Source organism: Muscardinus avellanarius, assembly GCF_963383645.1.
Source record: "Muscardinus avellanarius genome assembly, chromosome: 8".
Classification (NCBI taxonomy): Eukaryota; Metazoa; Chordata; class Mammalia; order Rodentia; family Gliridae; genus Muscardinus; species Muscardinus avellanarius.
Window position 1 is genome coordinate 70167191 of NC_137794.1, and position 22341 is coordinate 70189531.

At 37.5% G+C, this 22341-nt stretch overlaps 1 protein-coding gene across 1 annotated transcript; it reads left to right on the forward strand.

Annotated features, from left to right (window-relative positions):
* Window positions 1–1774: 1774 nt before the first annotated feature.
* Window positions 1775–21385, forward strand: RWDD1 (RWD domain containing 1; the record flags this gene model as incomplete). Its single annotated transcript, XM_080700699.1, has 7 exons — window positions 1775–1847; window positions 9701–9766; window positions 12379–12509; window positions 17400–17543; window positions 18226–18358; window positions 18846–18908; window positions 21264–21385. The coding sequence occupies 7 exons, from the start codon at window positions 1775–1777 to the stop codon at window positions 21383–21385; spliced, it is 732 nt and encodes a 243-aa protein (XP_080556825.1).
* Between the last annotated feature and the right edge of the window lie 956 nt (window positions 21386–22341).

Below are 22341 nucleotides of genomic sequence, written 5' to 3' on the forward strand. Positions count from 1 at the left end.
TAATGATCTGCAATAACCTTCTTTGTCATCCCAGTTCATTCTACACTGTCCAGTCTTCCCGCATGCCATGTGGGTTCTTGTCTTTGTACCTTTGAACTGGCTGTTTCCTCTGCCCAGAAACTCCTTCCTAGAGGATAATTGTAATTCATCTGAATTAAGGATATCCAGAAAAATAAACACCTTATATCTGCAAAGTTACTTCATGCATTTTATTTGATTCTCAGTAGTCAGGATAGTTCACACTTTTTCCCCTCAAAAGTTTAAAAAAGCACTCTAAACCAACTCAAAATATTTATATATTATTTATTTGGTACTGGGGATTGAACTCAAGAGCATTCTACCTGCCAGCTACACCCTCAGCCTCCCCCCTTTAAAAAAAAAAAATTCAAAACAGATCTCGCCTAATTGCTAGTCTAGTCTGGAACCTGAAATATTCCTGTCTCAGCTTCCCAAGTACTGGGATTACAGCCTTTCCACCACACCCAGCCAACCCAGTATACCTGAGTATGTTTGCTATTATATTTCTCTGCTGTAAGTATTGTATTTCTCTGCTGTAAGTAAGCAATACTTCCTAACTTTAAAAAATCAGGATGCATTTTGGTCCGTGGGGCATTATCATTTTAGGACCACTTCAGACCCTTTATCATTAGGGAGCTTCTTATTCAAAAACTGTTGCCTTTGCTACCCAAGTAAAACCAGATTTAATACAGAAAACAAGAAGAACAGAAATGTAGGAAAAACCTTCCAATATAAAGTATTTTTCGCATTTTCCCACATTTTGACTTAATATAAACTCATATTTATATAAACATAGCTCATTCCTTTATTACGCACATAAATTTAAGCCTAAATATTTACTGTTCTTTCCCAAAGAACAGTCTTTAGCCATCTGCATAGGTTTTTGCTATTATGACTCTGACGATTTTCTTTGTGATGACTGGGATGAGCCTGGAGGTGAAAGGTTTATTCCCCTAAGTGGAAGACCAAACGAAAGGTTCTGAACATTCTTCTTGGTAAACCAATTTTTCCACTGCGTATCAAAACCATTACTGATATCTACATCCTCTCCATCAACTCACAGAAATACGCCATCATAGACACCTTTAGGTCTATGCCCAGGCGCCTTCGTTTCACTAACTCAAAACAACCTGAACCTTGAGGTAGAATCCCCCGCATCCACCTCGTTTTATTGGGCAGTCGGGCCACCCTTCTGGACCCGTCCCACGGGTCAGCAGAGCTTCTGCTACTCTGCCCACTGAACTCTGCACTGGTCCCAGCCTCTCTCTCAACTCTCGGGAAAAGCAAAGTAACTTGGGCTCTGAGAAGCGCATAAACTAACAGCAGAACGCAGCCCGGGAGACCGCAGCGAAGCTACTGCGCCAGCAGGAACCAGAGATGAGCAGGTTCTGCAGTCATGACACATCGAGCGCGGATGCCGCGCTGAAGGTCCTCTCAGGCCCTGCAAAGCCCAGTCGCTAGCCTTAGGTGTCCTGAGCGAATGCCTGACAGCGTTGCCTACGCTATCCCAGCAATTGCCGCGGGCCGTGAGACAGGCGGCCAATCAGCGTCCCGCTGGCCAGGCCGAGCGAGTCGAGCGCGGAACGAGGGCTCGGGCGGAGCGCGGCGCGGGCTGTTGCTCTGCGGGCGGGCCTGGCGTGGGGCCGCGGGCCTTCCAGCCGGGAACTCTGCGCCTGCGCCCGCTCGGCCCGGTCTCCTCCAGTGCAGCGCGCCGCTGGGGAGTGGGGGCGATCCATGGGCAGCTGCGCGGGTCACGATGACAGATTACGGCGAGGAGCAGCGCAACGAGCTGGAGGCTCTGGAGTCCATCTACCCCGACTCCTTCACAGGTGACTTTTGCGCCGCAGCCGCCCGGGCGCGGAGGGCGGCGCCAGGTCCGGGCCGCTCGCCCGCCGCCTCCCCGCTCCAGGCAGCCCCAGGAGCCGGGTGGCTGCTTCCCGGTCTCCGCTTCTTCCCTGAGATCTGAAAGTCTAGGTGACGCCGGCGAGGTCCCTGGAGACCGACCCAGGCCTGCTACTGGGGCGTAACTTGCAGCAACCCGAGATTCAATGAAAATTCTCGAGAAGATACTCCAAGAGAGATTTAGTTTTTTCTAGATCGGCCGTGGTGTCGGTTTTCACATTTCCTTCCACCCCCCCGAATTCGGTAGGAGCTGTTTTTCCATCCGATGTTTGAAAACTCATGGGGTTCTCAGTGCTGATCTGAGAGTTACCGAGATTCAGTTTTGAGAGTAGAATAGTCACTGGGGTTAGTCTGTTTTCTTTGTTTCTTTTTTATTTCATATTTTGGCATCCTGCAGAATTCTGATTAAACGATGTGGCCCAAATTTCTGTTCCTTTATAGATTGATAGGTGGTTAGATTGGTAGGGATATCGTGTAGTCCTGTTACAAGCAAGGTTATGAAGGTTTAGGAAAGGTGAGTGGCTTGCTCTGAGTCCGCCTGCGAGTTAGTGGCAGGGCTGGTATCAAGAATTAGGTCCAGAACTCTTTCTTATCCTTTAACCCTCCAGACATGTGGGGCCTGGGTTCCTGTTCCAGCAGAGATGAGGAGGGAACAGATTACTCAGTAGAGTGAGCTAAACTACAAGATCAATGAGAAGGTGGTTTAGATATATTTTAAAAGAAGAGAATTCTTCCCTATAGAGTCATGCTTCAGTTGATTATGGAAGTGCTGCAGAGATGGCTCTCAGTACAGCTTTCAGATTTGAGGAGCAGTCAAGGTAAAGCCAATATTAAAATGCGTAGACATTTCCTGTCCCTTCCTTTGAGTGTTGTCCATCATTGCTTGTCAGAAATCAGAATATAAAGTATGTTACTTTAATTCATAAACTCCAACCCCTTTCCCTTTCATTGTTTAGTTTAGTGTTTTCTTGGCTCCACCTTTTGACCACTGCTTGCAATGGTAGCAAACTTTTGTTCTGCTTTGCCAACAGGCAGATGTCTCTCAGCTACCCCTGTATAGCTCCAGTCCTGTTCATGTTCTCTCTCACCAGCAGTACAGCTGTGCTGTGAGGATGTTGAGGGATGAGTGAAGAGGGGTTTGAGAGTGTCATTACCTGGGTGAGTGTGTGTGGAGTCTGGCTCCCTACTCTATCCTTGCTTATATGTCAATGTCTAAATTAAACAGGATACTGGGGTCAGTTGTTAGATATTTTCTTAATCATGCTATTTGGTCATTTGTAATACTTTGGAAATATAATAGGCATGGACACTGTTAACAGAGGCAAAAAACAGAGTGCTATTCTTTTCATTTCTCTGGGCATAAGGTATGCCTTGTTTAATACTGTGCATATAAGTACTTATAAAAGTGATACACTTTTAACCCTAAGACAATCTTTTATGCATTTAAAATTGTACTAGGCCCTGACAGCTCTGGTATAGTTCTGTTGTGAAAGTCTTGTCAGATGCATAGGTGTTTCAGGATTCTGAGCCAGGGTAACGAATGACAATTTATCAGTCTTTTGATGCATTCAGATATTCTCCAGTTAACAGTTGAGCCTGTCTAATTTCTGTCAGCATCCCTACAAGCTTTGCAAATACATAATTAAAATAAGATGTCTTGGTGTACAATTCTTAGGGAACTTCTTACTCATGTTTATGTTCCTTATGAAACCCCCTAGAGAAAAACGGCAGAGGGTTTTGAAATAACATTTTCATGATTGATCTCTTGACATTGTGAGGATTTGCAAGGTTTTCTATTTTATAGCCGCCTTTTGTGTTTATGTTTCCTTACTTTTGTATTTTAAGCCATATCTAAAAAAGACAGTTTACTTGTGTTAGTTTGTCAAGAAACTAATTTGTAGTTTTCTAACTTCATTTTGAATCACATTTAATACTGGACTTGGTAACTTCTTGTTGCTCTTGAAGAAAGTGGATGCACTTTTTTGGTTGTTGTACTGGGGACTGAACCCAGGGGCATTCTACCCCAGAGCCCCCTCTTTATTTTTTGTTTCAGACAGGGTCTATCTAGGTTGCTGAGGCTATCCTTGAACCTTCAATGGATCCTCCTGTCTCAGCCTTCTAAGTAGTGGGATTATAGGTGTGTGCCACCACACCTTGTACTTTTTTTTTTTTTAATGGATGACTGAGAGCTTAAGAAACCAGCATTGGTTAAGTACAGGTGACCTTATGTGGGTGCAGAAGAGACACAGTTCTAGAGCATAGACTGCACCTAATCTCTGAACTAATTAATTTTCTATTTGCAAAGACTATTTGGTCCAATGTTACATTTGTTATGAATTATATCAAATCATAATACAATTTCTTCTTTTTGCCTATTCTGTAGCTTGATTGCACATTGATCCAACCCTCCTAACAACTAGTCTTCCAAAACATAAATGGACTCTCCTGATACCACATTCTCCTTCAGTAGTGCTTCACTTGACAAGGTCCTGCTAAGGTAGTAGAATTTGGTTATTTCCATTTTTGTATCAGAATCTCTGGCTATGGGGAGTTTTGATGGAATAAATTGGTTGACATTAGGTTAACCAAAAATCAAGTTCCCTTAATTCTGTTTACCTTACTGAGAGGTATATATAAATCTGTATTTACTATCAGCCTTCTAAAGTAGCAGCCATTAGCATTTAATAGTTAAAATAGTATCTTAGAACAGAAGTCATCTTGTAAAAGCCGTTTTTCTGAGACATACTTTTGAAAGGTTAGATATTCCCTAACAACTAAAGGGACATATTTTAATATGGGCTTTCTGATTCTTTGTGAACAGCTAAGGTCATGTGTGCATCCTGTTAGCATAACTTTTGGCTACTACTCCTGTTACTTGTTTTTGACAAAATCTTTAATTTTGTTCATTTCACTATCATTTGTCCCTGTATATCACCTACCATATCTCGTACCCTCCACTAGTTACTTCTGCTATACTCAGCAACTTTACTTCTTTTCTCAAAATATCTTGTATCTGTTCACAGTGGTAGAAACCCAGGATCTTCTACTAAGTCACAGTAGTATTAGAATAGGATATTCCTTCATCAGAGTTCAGGATGCCCTACCTTAGTTACTGCCCAGCTTTGTCATATTATTCTTATCCTTTCCCTGTTGTGTTTTTTCTTTTAATTAGGTTCAGCTGTGACAGAAAACCTCAAATAACATTGGTTTTTAAAGAGATTAAAAATTGCTCTTGCTCTAGTCTGAGAGATCTTTAGGGATGAATCTTCTTCTGTTTTAGCTCTTGTTCATCTTTAAGGTAGGCTTTCACCTGTTGGCCAGGATGGCAGTAACATTCCCTTTCCAGGCATTAGAGTAAAATAAAGGAATGAAGAAAAAAAAATAAAGAAAGCAAGCCGGCAGTTCCTTAAAAATGATACATGTTTCCATCTTGTCAGCCAGAACTTAGTCATTTCATGAAAAATGCAGTCCCTTTTCTGGCACTGGTCAGCATGCTCAGTTAAAAGTGAACAAGGGCAACAAACTTGAACAAGGGCAGAGTGGATATAAGAGACTAAGAGCAGTGTGTCCCATTATTCCTTTTCTTTGTGTACCTGCTTTCCATTTATTTTCTTTTTTCTTTGCCATACTAAGGATTGACCTCAGGGGCCTTCTACCTTCAAGCTACACCCCCAGTCCTAGTTTTTTTTTTATTCTTTATTTGGAAACAGGGTCTCACTAAATCGCGAAGGGACTCACTAAGTAGCTGAAGCTGGCTGCAAACCTGCTATCCTCATGTCCCAAGTACTGCGATTACGGTGTGTGCCATCACGCCCACGCCCAGCTTTCTATTTTTTCTGTGCAAGACATCGTTTTTTATCTTTTTTTTTTTTTTTTTTTTTTTTTGGTGGTACTGGGGTTCCTGGAAACCCTTCTACCTCCGGGCTACACTCCAGACCTATTTTATATTTTCTTATTTGGAAACAGGGTCTCTTAAGCCAGCAAGGCTGGCTTTGAAACTGCGTGATCCTCCTGTCTCCACCTCCCAAGCTCGGGGATTGCGAGCGTGCGCCACCACACTCGGCATCTTCATTATCTTTTTAACAGGAATAATGTGTGAATACTTTGTAAATATTAAACGAATATAAGATACTTTTTCTAGAAATGTACTACCTTTAGTTGTTGATTATTTTAATATTGTGACTTCATGATTCCTTGTCTCTATCAATTAACAGTTTTTTACTTCCTTCAGTTGCTTATGACCTAAGGCACAAATTGGAACTATCATCTCTAGCATTATGACTTCTGAAATACCTCCTCCTATAACCTTTGTAGCCCTACAGTTCTTTCCTTCCCATGCTTTAGATGTCTTTCATCATGATTTCTCACGGATTCATTGGCTTTTCTTGAGAGGGTGGGGGGCATCTTCCATATTCGACCTGGCTTACAAGGTTAGGCAGTTCACTAATACTCTTGCTAACATCTTAATGTCCTTTTGTTTTCTTCAATTACCAAATATTTATTATATACATATTTAAGAACTCAGGTGATGAGGGATACATATCATAATACATTTGGAAGAACACACAGCCTGAGTTGTTTTGGAGAACTGAGGTGTGATGAATTAGCAAATGAATGAGACAAGGGGAAGGGTATATCAGAAGGCGCAGAGCATATTCAGAAGCAGGATTCTGAGAGATTGTTTACAAAGGACACATGGCCTGATATTGCTAGAACATAAAATGAGAATTGACAAATAAGCTGAGGCTAATCCTAGAGGTCTTGTTAGTGGTACAGATAAAATCTTACAGGGCATAGTTCATTGACCATTTTCCCCCAGTGTAACTACTTAGACTGTATAGTACATTTTGTAGATAGCCATATCAAATCTGGATTCTGATAGTGTGGTTTCACAAGTAAAATAGACTTCAGTTACACATTGGCTATTTGACTCCACCCTCTTTTTACCACTGATCACAACACCAAGTACAGAGAGAGAGCAGTACTGCTGCTGGAAACAGGTAAAGATGTGATAGGGTCTGCTTGCTTGAAAAGTGACAAGAGCCAGTGGCTGGGGGAGAAGGGGGACAATTATCCTCTGCTTCCTGGAATTTTTTTCCCTTCATTCTTTTAATCTCTCAGCAGTTTTTCTTCCTCTGACTTTGTTCTTCAAATTAAGAGTTCTTTACAAAACTGAGGTTGGCCTTTAACTCCATTACATTTTCTCCCTGTTGATCTCATTTAGTCTATCACCTTTTTATAGAAGATCCTAAATTGAATTTAAGCCTAGATCTCTTTAGCTCTGTTTGTACATGTCTTTAAAATATATTATGTTTGATTTTGTTTTGTATTCCTGTTTGTGTTAGTGACATCATGTCTTCAGCCTGCCAATCCAACATATCATCATCATCATCTTAATTTCCTCCCCATTTCCTGCTAGTCCCACCCCTGCCAACCTAGTTCAGAACCTCATTACCTTTGCCTGATTTATTGCAGTAGTGACCTAGTTTCATCTATCTCTAGCCCTGTTTCCCCCTACCCAGTCTATAGTTATTAGATTTATTGTCTTATGTGTAGAGATATAATTCTAACTGTATGATTGCTAAAACTTATTATTGTCCATGCCTTAACTTTTAACTGTATTTTCACCTGGTTCTTTTCAATCATATCTATGGCTCCCAAACAGAAAACATTATTTTTCCCTTAGCTTTATGACCATTATGCCCTTGCTGTTGTGGTACCTTTGACTACAGTCTCTTTCTTATCATTATGTGCCAAAATACCACCCATGATTTTCAGCTGAAGTCAAATGACTTTCCTCGAATTTCTCAACTGGAAATAATTTTTCTTCTTATAAGAAGCTCTGTACAGTTTATACAGTTCTGATTGTTAGCTATAGAGCTTCAGGCAAAATATATAAAAGCTCTATTCTACATTTCCATATCTGAAATTGGGGTGACATTTTAATTATCCCTGAGACTATTTTACATTTTAACATCACTGGAATATGATTACATGTCATATATTAATTGGCAACTTTTTCTTTGTTAGTTGTGTATAAGGTAAGATATATCTCATACTTGATGACATTCTAAATTTGGTGAAGTATATTAACTATAAAAACATGGTCTTGATCTTAAAATTAAAAGACTTTAAGTACATAGCACAGGCACAAAGTGATGCTCAATAAATGTTAGCTATTGTCAGGTATAGGTTATCCCTATAGGAGTCCTATAAAATGGATACAAGTAGGAGTGCCATTCAGTCAAACTTTGATATCTGTAGTTGCAGTGTTTACATGACATCTAAATGCTGAAGTTGGTCATGAAAAGAAAAAAGAATGAATTATATCAAATGTATTTTTATGCATTCATTAAAAAGTAGGTAAAATCAATCTTTATGAAAGTTTTATTATAATGAGCTTTCAGTGGCTTTTTCAGCACAGATTGGACTGTATGAGAGCTAGCACAATACGAGTTCAATGTGTCTTTCATTTTCCTGGCCAGACACCTTTTTGTAACCTGGATGTTCATCGTTGTTCCAAGAACCTTAAGTTCCAATTAAAATGAAGGCATTTGTGTTAAAAAATATTATTAATAGTGTGTATTTATAGTGGCTTCAGGAAGTTCCTGGGCAGTAAGAGCTGAATAGTTTCTGTGATGACTTCTTGTGTGAACCCCTGCTCTTTCACTAGCAGCAGAGTGGCTGCCAGCCTCGGCAGGGCTGGTGCTTCCCAGGCATGAGGTGAGACAGAGGCTAGGCAGCCATGGCTGCAGCTTGCTGTTTCCTTGATTGCTTTTCACCTTGTTTTGAATATGTTTCCTTTGTTACTGTTTTTTTCTTTTCCCTTCCATTAGTTTAGTTTTGCTGCCTCCCCCCCCCTTTTTTTTTGTACTAGGGATTAAATCCAGGTGCATTCTGTCTTTGACTTACATCCCCTAGGTCCCCCTCCTCCTGTTTTAAATTTTTGTAAGAGTTTCACTAAATTGCTGAGGGTCTTGTTGAATTGCCAGAGCTAGCTTGGAACCTGTGATTCTCCTGTCTCAGCCTCCCAAGTACTGGGATTGCAGATGTGCACCACCACGCCTGACTTAGTTCTTTTTGCATTAAGCCAATCTTTATTGATTTTTCTCAGTCCTTCCCAGCACTAATCTAGGGGTCTCATAGTTTTTATAATAGTCTTATGGGAGAAGTAGAAGATAAACAGGCATACTGTTAGATATTCATGAGGCCATAAAATGATTTGTAAAACTTTCTTACTTATGCAAATGTTCACTTACATTTTTTAAATAAATTGTAGGCAATTTAGTAAATTAGATTCATAGTTAATTCCTTTTATAATTCTATGAAAGATTGTAGAGGCTCAGTAAGTATTTATGAAGGGACTAAATTTGGTTCCACTTAAGGATGTGGGAAATAAGATACACAAGTATAAAAATGAGCGATGACATGAATATCAGTGAGTACTGACTGGTATGAAACATCAAATTTTAGGAATATAATTTTTATGTATAGGTAGAGATTTTAAAATAAAGGGTAAACTACTTAGTATTTTAACTGATTTGGCAGTATGTCAAGAGAATTATCTAGCTAGTTATTTCTTTTCAGATTAAAGTAAACTCTGTTTAAATAGAAAATTCATGTTGCTTCATACTGTCAGTGTTCTGTTTAGTCTGTATTGTGAAAATGAAAATTTATTCTAGGACCCAATATCTAGGACTGAGTAGTGATAAGTTGCTAATAAGGAAAATCATCTACCTTAGGAAGCAGGTTAATAATGTCCATGTATATTTTCTTGCAGTATTATCAGAAAATCCAACCAGCTTCACCATTACTGTGACATCTGAGGCTGGAGAAAATGATGAAAGTAAGTCTTCTAAAAAATATCTGTGGCTTTTTTTATGCTTTCTCTGGGATTTTATTGATTCTGCAGCCCTTGTTCTGGGTGGTATAGGTGTGGAAGTGCTAAGATGCTGTGAAGAATGTAGCATGGATGTTGTGTTTTTCTAGTCAAGATTTATCATGTAAACATAACTCCTAGAAAAGAATAGAGGAAGTCAGTGAGGCACATATTCTGGTACAATATGCTTCATTCTTACAAGTGAAATAGAAACATTAAAGGTATAGTAGATACAGAAAAGTTTGGAGATTTTTGTACAAGATTTTGCATGAAAACATTTTTTTTTCAGTGGCTGTGTGCTATTCCATTGATTGACTATTATTTTTTCAATGACTGTTTTTCACACTGTACATTTAGATTGTTTATTAGATTGCATTATTGTAAATGGGGCAGAATATACACCTGTCTATATGTTTTTATCTCTCCTAAAATAAAGTAGCTATAAAACCAATGATAAAATTAAATAAATTAAATTTAGTGGGTAATCAAGGAGATAGTGTTTGAAGTTCCACTTTTTTTTTTTTTTTTTTTTAGTACTGGGGATGGAACCCAGGGCATTCTATCTCCAAGCTCTACCCCAGTCCAATTATTTTTCTTTTTTCTTTCTTTCTTTTTTTTTTGTGGTACTGAGGATAGAACCTGGGGGCATTCTACCTCCAAGCTACATCCCCAGCCCTATATTTTATTTTGAAACAGAGTCTCACTGAGTTGCAAAGGCCCTCACTAAGTAACAGGCTGTCCAGGAACCCCAGTCCTTCTGTCTCAGAATTGCAATCCTCCTGTCTCACATTCCCAAGTACTGGAATTACAAGTGTATGCCACCCCACCTGACTGTATTTTCACCTTTAGTCTAGTTCAGTTAATATAGTTATTATTTAAAATGATATATAAATTGTATTAGTCTCCTTGTCTTCCTTTTCTTCAGGTAAACCAAAATTTTGCCAGGAAGAGTCAGTAAAAGCCTTTTTTTTTTTTTTTTTTTTTTTTTTTTTTCAGTACTGGATATGGAACCCAGGGGCATTCTACCTCTGAGCTATAACCCCAGCCCTATTTTTTTTTTTTTTGGTGGTGGAACCCAGGGGTTTTCTACCTCCTTGTTATTATACTCCCAGACCTATTTTATATTTTATTTGGAAACAGAGTCTCAGTAAGTTGCTGAGAGCCTAAGTAGCTGAGGCTGGCTTTGAACCTGTGTGATCCTCCTGTCTCAGCCTCCCAAGTGCGGGATTACAAGCCTGTGCCACCAAGCCCAGCTTTATTCTTTATTTTGAAACCGGGTCTCACTAGTTTCGAAGGGCCTCACTAAGTAGTAGCTGAGGCTGGCCACAAACTGCAGTCCTCCTATCTCAGCCTCCTAAATGCTGGGATTACAAGTGTGCACCACCACGCCTGGCTAGTAAAAGGCAGTTTTAATGGTCTTATTTGATGAATCTACATCTGTTTGGTACAATTGAAAATATTAGGACACAAATTAAATACATAAAAAATTACACTCGTTTTTTTCTATCTTAACCAATAAATGGTTGCATATATAGCCTGGTATGGTGGCTCATACCTGTAACCTCAGTACTGGAGAGGCTCAGACAGGAGAATTGCAAATTTGGGGCCAGCACGCAACTTAGTGAAACCCTGTTCCAAACAAAAACTAAAAAGGCCTGGGACATCGATGTCCCTGGGTTCAAAACCCAGAGCCAAAAAATAACATACATGCATAGATAAGTCGTGTGAATAATGGTATATTTATAAATTTAAGTATGCTTATATTTGATATGTAAGATGTTACAGGGATGTTTGAGATTGTATTTTAAATTGAAAAGTATGTTTGTGGTACAATATAATGTTTTGATATATGTTTATACATTATGGAATAATTAAATCATGTGCACAGCATTGGGACTATAATAACGTAAGGACCACACTGGGCTGAGCTGCAGAGACGACATGCACTAATGTACAAGTGAGAATTTCACTGTGTCAGATCTGTAACCTGGCACAAGCTAAAAGAGCAAGTGACAGAGTATAGCTGAATCAGGCTAAATATTTCCCAGATATCCTGTCTTAACTGCCCAATACAAAACTGTGTCCTCTAGCTACAGTTAGCAGTGTCCTGCTGACACTGGGCAGATATCAATGTTGATTCTAGGACTACAGCCAAATTTTCTGCAGCTTTAAACTGGCTCTGGTAGAGGCTGAATAGGAGCCTATGCTAGTAATTTTTATTTGTAATATATTCATTGTTTTTTAAAAAATTTGGATAGATTTAAAAGAATACTTTTGTCCATCCTTTTTTCTCAGAAAAGCAGTAGTAGAGTAAAATAACAGATAGTAGTAATTATATTATGTGTGTAAGAAGTTATTTATGGTGTTTGCTTGATTAGTTTTATTTAATCTCTTTGTGATATGTATTGTTTATATTAGTAAATATCTATCTGATGTCTTAGTAACCTTAGTTCTTTGTTTTATAGGAAAATCTGTGTTACTTTTTGTTGACACGTTATAAATTAATTACTGATCCAACAAAATTACTGGTCTCTATACTTTTAATGTAGTCACACCAAACTCTTAATCTTGTGTCTTAGCTGTCCAGACTACCCTCAAGTTTACGTACAGTGAAAAATACCCAGATGAAGCTCCCCTTTATGAAATATTCTCCCAGGAAAATCTAGAAGATAACGATGTGTCAGACATTTTAAAATTATTAGCATTGCAGGTAAGGAAATAATTTTGTCTTGCATTAGCATTATTTGATTGGCTCTAAACATTACACATTAGCTTAAGGGTTAGAAAATGCTATTAAATATGTGTCAGTAGTACATTGTTCAAGCAGAATTCATGGTGCATAATCCCAACACATCTTTATTTTGGTTTCCCACTGGCCCTTTAAAGTTTGAGTAATAGAAGTTGTCTCAATGCTCCTGTTAAAAACTGGTCTCTGACTTACCTATTCACCCATTAAGTGAGAAAAATTTCCAATAGACTAAGTTGTAAGTATAGTTCTGATTTGGTTCTTAAAATGCCTACTCCCATGTGTAGCTAAAAATTCCAACTTATTTTGTGTGGTACTACATGCTAGGCAAGTGCTCTACCACTGAGCTATATCTTTAGCCCTTTTTAATTTTTATTTTGAGATAAAATCTCAGAAAGTAGTACAGGATGGCCTCAAATTTGCAACCCCCTGCCTCAGCTTCACAAGTAGTTGGAGTTATAGGCATGTGCTACCAAAAAAAAAAAAAATTCCAACTTTTTAAAAAATTAAAATCACTACCCCCTCTCACCTGCTAAAGGATACCTTGCCTGCAGACTAGGAAGAGGACTGTGAGCTTTCCCCCCATCTCTCCTCCTCCTTTAAACGTACAAATACCAATAACAGCTTGTGAAACCTCCAAGAGGAGAGGGTTTTATTGACAAAAAAAAGTATATCAGGAAGTTTTTATTTTCTGGACTAACTCTGTTGTGGAGTGGGCCACCTTTGGTAAGGCTTTCTTTGTAGTTAAAATGGACTCGTGCTTTGGCAGAGTTTTCATGTTTTTTTTTGTTGTTGTTGTTTGTTTGTTTTGTTTTTAGAGTAGAGAGTAGGGAGAGCAGCTAAAACTTTATACCACCATCTTATCTTAAAATCAGAAGTCTTATTTTTGTTTGTTTTTAAGAATTGTCAGAAAAATGTCTCCATCTTAGATGTGACTTATATCTTCTTTCTTTCTTTCTTTTTTTTTATGTGATACTGAGAATGTAATCCATGGGCATTCTACCTCCAAGCTACACCCCCAGCTCTATTTTTTTTTTCCTTCCTTCCTTCCTTCCTTTCTTTTTTTGTTGGCACTGGGGTTCCTGGAAGCCCTTTTTCCTCCGGGCTACACTCCCAGACCTATTTTTTTTTTATTTGGAAACAGGGTCTCTTAAGCCAGCGAGGCTGGCTCCGAACCAGCACGATCCTCCTGTCTCCGCCTCCCAAGCGCAGGGTTTACAAGCGTGTGCCACCATGCCCGGCTATTCTTTATTTTTAAAACAAGTTCTCACTGAGTTGTAGATGGCCTCACTAAGTAGTAGCTGAGGCTGGCAGCAAACTGCAGTCCTCCTGTCTCAGCCTCTCAAATGCTGGGATTATAAATGTGCCCCATCACACCTGGCTCATGACTTGTATTTTCTAAGGATTGATGATCCTCTAAATGCTCATTTTATAACAAAAATATCTTGAGCTATTAGAGAATAAAGCATGAAAGAAGGTCTGTCAGGCAGTTTTTGCTGCTCTGGACCTTGTTTTTGAAATTATAGCATGAAATTATAGTAATTCTAATGAAATTTGGCTTAGTATGTTTCATTTTAAAACATTACAGAGGACCTGGGATAGTTATGCTATAATACATTCATATTAATAATTCAGTCTGGATGATTTTTTTCATGTGCTTAATATTTCATTTATACTCAGAATTTCTCCTTTCAGAAAGACAATTTTGATTTGACACATTTTTTGGGTCAGATATATTGAGGGGATATTTGTATTTGTTTTTCAAAAAATATATTATAGACAGTTATCAGAAAGCAAATTCCTGTTATAAAAAACTTAAAGTAGAGCCGGGCATGGTGGTACACGCTTGTAATCCCAGCATTCAGGAGGCTAAGACAAGAGGATTGCGGTTCGAGGACAGCCTCAGCTACTTAGTGAGGCCCTTTGCAACTCAGTGAGACCCAGTTTCAAAATAAAGAATAAAAAATAGGGCAGGGGGTGTAACTCGGAGGTCAAATGCCCCTGGATTCCATCCCCGGACCCACAAAACAGAACAAAAGACCTCAAAGTATAGAAAATAATGAAGAAAATAAAGATTATTCTTAAACATGCTGGATACAATTATCTATTATTTTGTGTGACAGTGCTAGATTTTTTTCCCTACACATATATTCATAGACTCCTACATCAAGTTGGATTATTCCATACATAATGTTTTATAACATTTTCATATAACAATACATATGGACATTTTATTTCAGCTAAATGTATATAAAATCATTTTTTATAACTACATAAAATTTTATTGTATGTACATGTAATTACACATATCTTTCTAAAAACAATTTATGGTTATTTCTTATTCTTGGTTGGTTTAATATAAATTTTTCAACATTCTTATATCACTATTTGTGAGTCCTTGGAGTAGGTCCTGGCACATTGTAAATAGTCAAATATTTGTTGAATAAATGAAAAGAATGAATTACTGATGAATATTTGAATCCACTGTTTTCTAGAAGTAGATTGCTCATTTAAAGGGTATGCGTATTTAACAATTTCATACATACTGCCAAACTGACCTTCAGCTGATTATGCCAGTTTATGATCTCATGATAGCCATTGAGATGTCAGTTTTCCCATATCTGCTAATAAGAGACATTTTCATTTAGAAATAAAATGTTGATAAGGTAAAAATGTTATGTAATTATAGTTTACATTTCTTTAAATACTAGTGATGTGGAACTAGTATGACTTCTGAGTTCAGTTTCCATGAATATTTATTTTTATCCTTTCTTTTGGAGTACTTAATTTTCATAAAATAAATCCTATTAGGATTTATAAATGAAATTTGTCAAGCAGTAGGTTGAGTGACACCTTTCTTATTCCCATTTTATGCCTGTTGAGAAATGTGGACTGGAAAACTGGAAGTATTACTTTTATGGTGCTTCAGCTTATGAATTAGATTTGCTTTAGAGTGAGTGTGTGTGTGTGTGTGTGTGTGTGTGTGTGTGTGTGTGTGTGTGGCTTGTTTTGAGTGGCCAGAGTGTGGGGTGTGTGTGTGTGTGTGTGTGTGTGTGTGTGTGTGTGGCTTGTTTTGAGTGGCCAGGGAAGGTTGATGTCAGGAGGACAAGATCATAGGTTTAAGAAGACCAATTGGAGTTTCTTAACTATTCCAAACTGAAAAGGAATGATGCCTTGGGCTTGAGTATTAACAATGTTGACAAAGAACAATGGACAGATTTATATGATATTTAAGAATAGTAAAGAGGCAGACCTCAGTGTTATGATGGGCTAGGAATGTTTAGACTTGGTGGACTGTGATTTGATTTGCTGAGAGTGAGAACCCAGGAATGGGTTTTGTGGAGAAGATGATGGTTTCAGTATTGAAGTGACTGTGGGACATCAAGTCACCACACAGTGGGCAGTTTCAGATGGGCATGGCATTCAGGAGACAGTGTTGTTTACTAATAAATTTAGGATGCTTGACATAGATACACTATAGAAGATTTCAGATGCTATCTTGAAAAGTTAGTGCTTTATAGAGAGTCCAGGGAGTGAAATACTCAAATGTTGCTGAGGCCAACCTTGCCAAAGAAATGCTCTGCTTCTAGAATTGAGATTCTGGCTAGTATGGTTGTCATTACTATTTTTTTTGGTCTACTTCATTTTGTTTTGTTCTGTCTCCAAATGACCAACTTTTTTTTTTTTTTTTGCTGGTCTGGGATGAAACCCAGGGGCATTCAACCTCTGAATTATACCCACTGCCCTATTTTTTTTTTTTTTTTATTCTTTATTTTGAAACAGGGTCTTACTAAGTTGCAGAGGGCCTCACTAAGTAGCTGAAGCTGTCCATGAACCACAATCCTCCCGTCTCAGCCTCCCGAATGCTGGGTTTACAAGCGTGCACCACCACACCACCACGCCCAGCTAAAATGACCAACTTTCTAATAACCTTTGAGCTATATTCCTTTCATGAGGCAGTCACTTTTATATTTGGTTTTATTTTTTTATTTATTTATTTTTGGTGGTACTGGGGTTCCTGGAAGCCCTCCTTCCTCCGGGCTACACTCCCAGACCTATTTTATATTTTTGAAACAGGGTCTCTTACGCCAGCACGGCTGGCTTCGAACCTGCGCGATCCTCCTGTCTCCGCCTCCCAAGCGCGGGGATTACAAGCGTGCGCCACCACGCCCGGCTCTATATTTGGTTTTAAACCATTTCAAATCTAAAGAAGAGAAGGTAAAAATAAATGACAAAAATACAGTCTACTGTCATAGTAGATTAGAAAATAACTAAAAGTAACTTAAAATTCTGTTGATAGTTCTTAATCATAAAAAAAACTAAAATTCAGAGAAATGCTAGAGATTTTACTCATTACTATAGGGAATGTTTTTCTGAATTCTACCTATATTATTATTATTATTATTATTATTTATTTTTTTATTTTTTGTCAGTACTGGGGTTGGAACCCAGGAGCATTCTACCTCCAAGCTATGCCCCAGCCTATTTTTTATTCTTTATTTTGAAACAGGGTCTCATTGAGGTGCAAAGGACCTTACTAAGTAGTTGAGGATGTCTGCAAACCTGGATCCTCCTATGTTAGCCTCCCAAGTACTGAATTATAACCATGCGTCACCGCGCCCAGCTACTTATATTATTATTAACTATAATATATTTATTGATATATCTTTTATGTTTGGTATTACAAATTACATGATTTTAAAAAATAAAGTATCATGGTATGACCATACAGTATAATTAAATTAGTAATCATGTTACAAACATATAATACTTAATGACTGTACTAAAACATTTTTTCCTTGTCTTCTTTTAATTTTTCTGAGAAATGTTTCTTACCACTTTTTTGTTATATAGGCTGAAGAGAATCTTGGTATGGTGATGATCTTTACTCTAGTGACAGCTGTGCAAGAAAAGTTAAATGAAATAGTAGATCAGATAAAAACTAGAAGAGAGGAAGAAAAGAAACGAAAAGAAAAAGAGGCAGAAGAAGCAGAAAAGGTATATATTTAAAAGGCTTATTTTTATTTACTGTTCATTAAATATTTTTTGCTGGTGGTTGGTTTTTCTTTCTTTTGGCAATTTTAGTTATATTTTGAAATCACAAAAAAATGAAAGGACATTTTAGTAAATTTCTAAGAGTAAAATTTTAGAAGTTTCTCATTTGTTTGGTGGCATGAGTAATGAAAGATAAGATAGTAAAGCTCATACAAGCAAGACCAAGAAATGTAAATTATTTCATGTGTTGTATAGAGTTTAAAAATATTAATATAGTTCCTGCCATAGTACTCTAAGTACTGACTAAATGCAGAGAGAACCTCATATTCAGAAATGAGATAGCAATTATTTATTGTTATAAATTGTTGTGTATTCAAAACATATGAATACCACCAACTTTCTTAACAGTAAACAGCCATGGTGAACATAATAAATGCATTATATATTGTCTTTGGTTTTCTGTAATACAGATAAAAAATAGACTTTTCTAGAGCAGATTGCCAAAACTAGTGAGAGTACCCAGTGTAGGAAGAAATCAGATTAAATCTTTCAAAATTTCAAAGGTTGATTTGTGTGTGTATGTGGGTGTGTTTCTTAAAAGTGGTTGTGTTTGTCTAGAAGATATCACTAGGCTTCATTTGTTAAACTATTTCAATCTGGTGATTTATGTCTTTTTTTCCTTAAGCAATTATTCCATGGCACTCCTGTTACAATAGAAAATTTCTTAAGTTGGAAGGCGAAATTTGATGCAGAACTCTTGGAAATTAAAAAGAAACGAATGAAAGAGGAAGAACAAGCAGGAAAAAACAAATTAAGTGGTATGACAATTCTTATTCATAAACATTTCTGTTCTCCCCAAATCTTCCTTTTTATTAAGGCAAGAGGATCATTCAGATTTCTATAAGAAAATACTATATGTATATAGATATATATTTTTTTAAAGTGAGCATATCTGTATGACAGCATTTCTTCACACACAATTTATAGTTTTTATGGTTATCTTTGGTGTAAATGTTACAGTTGGATCATGAGATACAGAGATATTAGGATCACCAGCTTTAGAAGTGATTGTAGCAGCTTCATTGTGTTTCTAGAACACTTAAGGCAGACTAGGCTTTACTTGTTCCATTGGAAAGTGATTATATTTCATATGCCTCCTAGCTACTGAATGAGTTCATAGAGTATGGAAATTCACAGGAAAACAGAATTTCAGACTTGTTTTCTTGAGTCATTACATTTTTAAAATGGTCGTAGGGAAGGCGAAGGAAATATGCCATTTGAATTGAACCTACTTTTTTGTTTTAGGGAAACAGCTGTTTGAAACAGATCATAATCTTGACACATCTGATATCCAGTTCTTGGAGGATGGTAAGATATAATATTAGAATTTCACATGTATATAATGTTCTGTCTTTAATTATAAACCACGAACATCAGGGCAGTAACTTTACTTAAGGTAAATATTTTCTCCTAAGACAATTTAAAAAATACATTATGAAGCATAACTTCTAATAGTTGATCAGTTCATGCATTTGACCTAAATGTTTTAGTTCTACAGCAATGCATTTTTGTTTTTAACCTTTTCTGATTAAGCATTCTCAAGATAGCAGTAGATAGACAATAATGGTCACACCAGGCATTACTAACTAGTAAACTGGACCGTTGTGACTCAGATGACCTGTTTTCTTCAGATTTCTAGTATCACAACTCTTTGAGAACTGTATTTCATGGCCTAGAAAAGCCTCAGATGTAGAACTTTTAGCATTCATTACCTCTCTTGCTTTTGTTGGAACACCTTGTCCCTTGTATTTTTTTCTTCTTTTTCTCTTACATCTTACCCTCTTTTGGCCTTTCATGTGCCCGTCATCCATGCATCAATTCACAAATATTTGTTCTAGGTTTTTTTTTGTGTTTTTCTTTTTGTGGTACTGGGGTTCCTGGAAACACTTCTACCTCCTGGCTACACTCCCAGACCCATTTTTATATTTTTATTTGGAAACAGGGTCTCTTAAGCCAGCACGGCTGGCTTCGAACCTGTGCGATCCTCCTGTCTCCGCCTCCCAAGCACGGGGATTACAAGCATGCTCCACCATGCCTGGCTGTTCCAGGGTTTTGGACACTGAGAATACAGCAGAGAACAGGACACAGCAGGTTCCTGCCCGCATAGCGCTTATGGCCAGCTTGTGTTGTTACTGGACTCCATTCTCAGTCCATCTCTCATAGAACCCTCGGATTCTGTACTTTGTGAACCTTCTGCTATGTCCATCTTGCCAGCTGGGGACCCTCTAGCTTTTGGCTTTTCATCCTTTTTCTAGAATATCTGCAAGAGAAAGTTAAGAAGCAGTATTGATGTGACTCATTAATAAATTATTCTTTCTAACCTAATCTGGGACCTAAGACTCCACTTTTTATAGAAAATTTTTATGTCCTCCAGCATCTCTTCTTTTCCATTTTCCTGAAAAATAGTAACTCTAGAGCTTCACCTAATTTTCTTTACTTTAGAAGTTTTAGTGTCTTCACTTATTCTTACTTACTTTTCCTTTTTAATGGATCAAATATTTCTTTGAAAAATGCCTGTTGTTTCTGCCTCTGAAATATCTTCTCAGCAATTTTCTTTTCTTATTTGAAAGGTTTGTCATTTTCATCTGGACTTTTGTGTTAGCCTCTTAAATTATTTCTGTAAATCTCTTTCTCCTAATGTCTTTTCCTATTCTATTGTTCTGCCTCTGAGATGGCATTTCTAAGACCTATATAAAATTATAAAATCTCTATTTAAAGTCCTATTTGATGGTTTCCCATTAATTAAGGAAGTTGACCTGTGCCATCTTTATCAATCTGGCCCTTATATATGGCATTCCAGGTATGTGTTTTCAAGAATTGTGTCATTTAGTTAGAAGTCTTCAAGGTCTTTTCTTTTTGTCTTTACATACACTCCTCTACTTTACATCTGTTAGAATTGCTTCATCCTGGCCCCATTTCATCTTGATGGATTCAGATGTATCATGAGGATGTTTCAGACTTTATTGGTTCTGTGAATATTTTACTATGTCTCTTAGATTTAGTGATTTGGCCTGGGTTGTAAATACTGCATTTTGATTACTGAGCTGCTTATAGGTATGAAGTAAGACTCATTCTCTTTATAGTCCCATTCAGTTGAATGTCATTAGGCTGGAATCTGAGAGGGAAGGAAGGTAATTTGTGGTGATTCCAGAGTCCTATAATATCCTACTTTTATTTACTTCAGACAGACTGAAGAGTGAAGATGTTTAATACAGAACCTGGCTGTTGCTTCTTGTAGGGCTTAGGCATTTGTAATCATATGATTGTTACAAGAAGAACTATGAAAGTAAAGGTCAAATCTATCAGTTAGTTACTAGTTGGGCTTTAATGGTGCTTTTTCTCCTACTATTGGAACCCCTGGTACAGGTCCCAGTGATAATCAACTCTTTATTACTAAAATAACATATCACTATGTTAATATAATAATATGTAGTTTAAATGTACATATTATAAATATTTGTTCTAACTAGACTATAAACTGGAAGAGTGAAGTTACTCTTCAAGTGTCAGTCTCTGCTGACCATTATAAATATGATTTGTATTACTAGTTTGGGATTTTGTCTCACACCTCACATGTACAGTGAGAAGTTTTAGTACTTCCCATGAGTTACCTTTTATTTCTGAGTGTAAGACTGAAGGTGAAATATTTTTTGCTTTTTGCAGCTGGAAACAATGTGGAGGTAGATGAGTCTTTGTTCCAGGAAATGGATGACTTAGAGCTGGAGGATGATGAGGATGATCCAGACTACAACCCCGCTGACCCAGGGAGCGACTCGACAGACTAATGGACTGTTTCCACTCCAGAAGCTTGACTGCCACAGCATCTGTGGCTATGTGAAGAAGGGTTTGATTTCCTTTCTTTTTTTCTAAGAAAAAAATAATTTTCAGGAGAATATTCTTCTGATAACTTTCATCATTGAACTTAATAAACTGACCTTAAAATTTCAAATATGGAATGTTTACTTCTTATTGGTGAACAGAGGATTACATATTTAAAGTCATTTAGTGTTGGAGAGAGATACTGTCTGTCACACCAATGCTTGATGGTAGGCTGCTGCTGTGCATGTGTATAGGTTTGTATATGGAGAACTGGAATAAATCAATTTCTATGCTAGAAACAGTATTGTTTTTAGATTCCAAGTATTGTCTGTCATATAAACTTTAAAAGGCTGAGGAGAATAGAACATTGAACCTGGATTCTAGCCTCCTGGAGTAATAAACTCAAGTCTTAACAAAAGCAGAATCCATATTACTCTTGTAGTAGTTGAATCAGAATTTGTGGTGTTCTAAAAAGATGTATACTTCTAGCTAGGATTGGTGGTGCACGCTTGTAATTCTAGTACTTGGGAGGCTGAGATAGGAGGATCCAGGTTTGCGGAGAGCTTCAGCTACTTAGTGAGGCCCTATACAACTCAGTGAGACCCTGTTTCAAAATAAAGAATAAAAAATAGGACTGAGGCTGAGGCTTAACTCGGAGGTAGAATGCCCCTGGGTTCCAAACCCAGTACTGCCAAAAAAAAAAAAAAAAAAAAGATGTACACTTCCATGCCACTTATCAAGTTAGGTTTGTGAACACTGAACCCAAATCTAAATTTTTTTTTTTTTTTTTTTTTTTGGTGGTACTGGGGTTCCTGGAAACCCTTCTACCTGCGGGTTACACTCCCAGACCTATCTTTATACTTTTTTATTTGGAAACAGGGTCTCTTAAGCCAGCGGCTTGCTTTGAACCTGCACGATCCTC